Genomic DNA, 5,000 nt, shown 5'->3' with positions numbered 1-5,000 from the left:
CAAGGCCCAATCCCATTCCTTATTCCTTGTTTTCAAGGGTCCCTTTACCCCTTAGAACTGCAGGGACAGCAGAGGAGGGGAAGGTTCAGCTCCTCACTGCTGGGCTTTAGCTACATTTAGGGATCATACGCCTTCAAAGAAGGGGGGATAGAAAATTCTTCTCGTTGGAATTTTCACGTTCCACCTTAAATGGTGCGGCAGTTCTACCGTTGAATGTATGCAGCTGTACCATTTAAGGTGGAACAGGAAATTTATGGAGCTAGTTACATCAGCAAGTGGTGATTTTTATGCTTGTTATGAAGAAAAGGACCATAACACCTCAAAACAACATTAACCTAAATAATATAATGTTTATTTTAAAATTTTAACTGAGAAAATTCGATATCGTAGCAAAACGACAGCACAAGCGTTATTAATTTACAAGACGTCGCTGTCCATATAGTGCAGTCTGAATAATTCAGCTGTGATTTATGGTGATTACAGCCAAAACTACTAAATAAAAGACCATGTCCAGAGGGGTGGAAGCACTCACACATCTACGAGGATGACCATGTCTTTGGGCGACGAAGCTCCTTGGATGTACCTGCAGTCCATAAACAGATAAACAACACAAAACAGCCGGTCAAGCTTATAATACACAGCCAGATTCACACACATCAACTCAGTCACCTACAGCCGCAAGCTGAACAACATGCTTTAGTTCAGGAGGTAATAAGACTAACAATGAACCAAGCTTAGCAGAGGTCAGTTGGTCAAATGTGAGTCCAGCTGGCAATTCAGGACTTTCCTGCATCATGAGCAACTAGCATATTAGTACAGAGCCCCAGAGGGGACGGAGGTAGAGATTCGAATGAATTGGAGTGAACGGTGCAGTTCATACGCACGTTTTCCTTTATTCGTGGTCATGATTTCTTAATTCCATCTCTCGTTTCCTTTAATCGTGCGCACATTTTCTTTCTTCTTCAGGGGCGTTTTTTTAAATTCATCATCACGATTTCATAATTCGTTCTCAAACATGCTCATGTTTTCTTTTTAATAATTAAAACATTGTTTGTGTTTTCTACTTTGCGCACAAACTAAATAAAAGTAGCTGATACAGGCCGTGCTAAACCGCAACCTTCACTAAACCACAACCGCAACCGTCACTAAACCACAACCACAATCTTCACTAAACCGTCACAAATGATCAAATTAAAAATGATCATTCAGGGAATATTGTTGCTAATGATGAATGAAAATGCGCAACCACTTATACCCGTTATGACACTGACTTTAAGCTGATTGGTGTCTACTATCCTCCATTCATTAGCATGCATGGTTCAGCTATTCCTTTAGGAGAAAAAAAAGAAAAACACAGGTTACCAGGGTCTCCGTCGCACGTCGTAGAGGTCAATCTTATCCGGCGCTCTCCAGGGTGTTGCTACAGAAAGAAATATGGTGAAGCCAAAATTAAGTTCCCACAGTACAGCTTAATGAAGTACCTCACCTGCATTATAAGGGCTACGTAACGTTTACAAAACCATGACCAAAGATGGACACCTTGGCCTCTTTGATCTGTATAATCTGACTCTGTGCACCAAATTTGTCATTTCTTTATAGTGTTAAACAATGATGTTCAATTAGAGACTTACAGTATATAACCCTCAATAATGCAGTAAAGTAATCAGTAAAGATACAGTACATAGTGTACAGAGTAAGGATATAGTAAAGAGTGTATAGAGTAAGGATACAGTACATAATGTATAGAGTAAAGATACAGTACATAGTGAATAGAGTAAGGATATAGTAAAGAGTGTATAGAGTAAGGATACAGTACATAATGTATAGAGTAAAGATTCAGTACATAATGTATAGAGTAAAGATACAGTACAGTAGTGTGCAGAGCAAGTATACAGTACAGAGTGTACAAAGTAATATAGTATGTAGTGTACAGAGTGAGTATATAATAGAGTGTACAGAGTAATATAGTATGTAGTGTATAGAGTGAGTATATGGTGCAGAGTGTACAGAGTAATATTATAGTATATAGCATATAAAGTGAGTATATAGTACAGAGTGTACAGAGTAATATTATAGTATATAGCATATAAAGTGAGTATATAGTACAGAGTGTACAGAGTAATATTATAGTATATAGCATATAAAGTGAGTATATAGTACAGAGTGTACAGAGTAATATTATTGTATATAGCATATAAAGTGAGTATATAGTACAGAGTGTACAGAGTAATATTATAGTATATGGCATATAAAGTGAGTATATAGTACAGAGTGTACAGAGTAATATTATAGTATATAGCATATAAAGTGAGTATATAGTACAGAGTGTACAGAGTAATATTATAGTATATAGCATATAAAGTGAGTATATAGTACAGAGTGTACAGAGTAATATTATTGTATATAGCATATAAAGTGAGTATATAGTACAGAGTGTACAGAGTAATATTATAGTATATAGCATATAAAGTGAGTATATAGTACAGAGTGTACAGAGTAATATTATAGTATATAGCATATAAAGTGAGTATATAGTACAGAGTGTACAGAGTAATATTATAGTATATAGCATATAAAGTGAGTATATAGTACAGAGTGTACAGAGTAATATTATTGTATATAGCATATAAAGTGAGTATATAGTACAGAGTGTACAGAGTAATATTATAGTATATGGCATATAAAGTGAGTATATAGTACAGAGTGTACAGAGTAATATTATAGTATATAGCATATAAAGTGAGTATATAGTACAGAGTATACAAAGTAATATAGTACGTAGTGTATAGAGTGAGTATATGGTGCAGAGTGTACAGAGTAATATTATAGTATATAGCATATAAAGTAAGTATATAGTACAGAGTGTACAGAGTAATATTATCGTATATAGCATATAAAGTGAGTATATAGTACAGAGTGTACAGAGTAATATTATCGTATATAGCATATAAAGTGAGTATATAGTACAGAGTGTACAGAGTAATATTATAGTATATGGCATATAAAGTGAGTATATAGTACAGCATGTACAGAGTAATATTATAGTATATGGCATATAAAGTGAGTATATAGTACAGCATGTACAGAGTAATATTATAGTATATAGCATATAAAGTGAGTATATAGTACAGAGTGTACAGAGTAATATTATAGTATATGGCATATAAAGTGAGTATATAGTACAGAGTGTACAGAGTAATATTATAGTATATGGCATATAAAGTGAGTATATAGTACAGCATGTACAGAGTAATATTATTGTATATGGCATATAAAGTGAGTATATAGTACAGCATGTACAGAGTAATATTATAGTATATGGCATATAAAGTGAGTATATAGTACAGCATGTACAGAGTAATATTATAGTATATAGCATATAAAGTGAGTATATAGTACAGAGTGTACAGAGTAATATTATAGTATATGGCATATAAAGTGAGTATATAGTACAGCATGTACAGAGTAATATTATTGTATATGGCATATAAAGTGAGTATATAGTACAGCATGTACAGAGTAATATTATAGTATATAACATATAATGTGAGTATATAGTACAGAGTGTACAGAGTAATATTATAGTATGTAGTGAATAGAGTGAGTATATAGTACAGAGTGTACAGAGTAATGTTATAGTATGTAGTGAATAGAGTGAGTATATAGTACAGAGTGTACAGAGTAATGTTATAGTATGTAGTGAATAGAGTGAGTATATAGTACAGAGTGTACAGAGTAATGTTATAGTATGTAGTGAATAGAGTGAGTATATAGTACAGAGTGTACAGAGTAATGTTATAGTATGTAGTGAATAGAGTGAGTATATAGTACAGAGTGTACAGAGTAATGTTATAGTATGCAGTGAATAGAGTGAGTATATAGTACAGAGTGTACAGAGTAATGTTATAGTATGCAGTGAATAGAGTGAGTATATAGTACAGAGTGTACAGAGTAATGTTATAGTATGCAGTGAATAGAGTGAGTATATAGTACAGAGTGTACAGAGTAATGTTATAGTATGTAGTGAATAGAGTGAGTATATAGTACAGAGTGTACAGAGTAATGTTATAGTATGTAGTGAATAGAGTGAGTATATAGTACAGAGTGTACAGAGTAATGTTATAGTATGTAGTGAATAGAGTGAGTATATAGTACAGAGTGTACAGAGTAATGTTATAGTATGTAGTGAATAGAGTGAGTATATAGTACAGAGTGTACAGAGTAATGTTATAGTATGTAGTGAATAGAGTGAGTATATAGTACAGAGTGTACAGAGTAATGTTATAGTATGTAGTGAATAGAGTGAGTATATAGTACAGAGTGTACAGAGTAATGTTATAGTATGTAGTGAATAGAGTGAGTATATAGTACAGAGTGTACAGAGTAATATTATAGTATGTAGTGAATAGAGTGAGTATATAGTACAGAGTGTACAGAGTAATATTATAGTATGTAGTGAATAGAGTGAGTATATAGTACAGAGTGTACAGAGTAATATTATAGTATGTAGTGAACAGAGTGAGTATATAGTACAGAGTGTACAGAGTAATATTATAGTATGTAGTGAACAGAGTGAGTATATAGTACAGAGTGTACAGAGTAATATTATAGTATGTAGTAAATAGAGTGAGTATATAGTACAGAGTGTACAGAGTAATGTTATAGTATGTAGTGAATAGAGTGAGTATATAGTACCGAGTGTACAGAGTAATGTTATAGTATGTAGTGAATAGAGTGAGTATATAGTACCGAGTGTACAGAGTAATGTTATAGTATGTAGTGAATAGAGTGGGTATATAGTACAGAGTGTACAGAGTAATATTATAGTATGCAGTGAATAGAGTGAGTATATAGTACAGAGTGTACAGAGTAATGTTATAGTATGCAGTGAATAGAGTGAGTATATAGTACAGAGTGTACAGAGTAATGTTATAGTATGCAGTGAATAGAGTGAGTATATAGTACAGAGTGTACAGAGTAATGTTATAGTATGCAGTGAA

General features: G+C 33.1%; 1 protein-coding gene across 1 annotated transcript in view; it reads right to left on the bottom strand.

The window, feature by feature from the left end:
• cacna2d2b (calcium channel, voltage-dependent, alpha 2/delta subunit 2b) overlaps nucleotides 1-5,000 on the bottom strand; it is a 95,659-nt gene that overhangs the window by 46,146 nt on the left and 44,513 nt on the right. Inside the window, exons 8-9 of the mRNA XM_017724807.2 lie at nucleotides 1,363-1,420; nucleotides 533-583 (exon numbers count right to left, since the gene is read on the bottom strand). Of these exons, the coding sequence (XP_017580296.1) occupies nucleotides 533-583; nucleotides 1,363-1,420 (109 nt within the window). The remainder of the gene's footprint in view (nucleotides 1-532; nucleotides 584-1,362; nucleotides 1,421-5,000) is intronic.

This window comes from Pygocentrus nattereri, chromosome 21 (assembly GCF_015220715.1).
Source record: "Pygocentrus nattereri isolate fPygNat1 chromosome 21, fPygNat1.pri, whole genome shotgun sequence".
NCBI lineage: Eukaryota > Metazoa > Chordata > Actinopteri > Characiformes > Serrasalmidae > Pygocentrus > Pygocentrus nattereri.
This window is presented reverse-complemented; position numbering and strand designations above follow the sequence as displayed.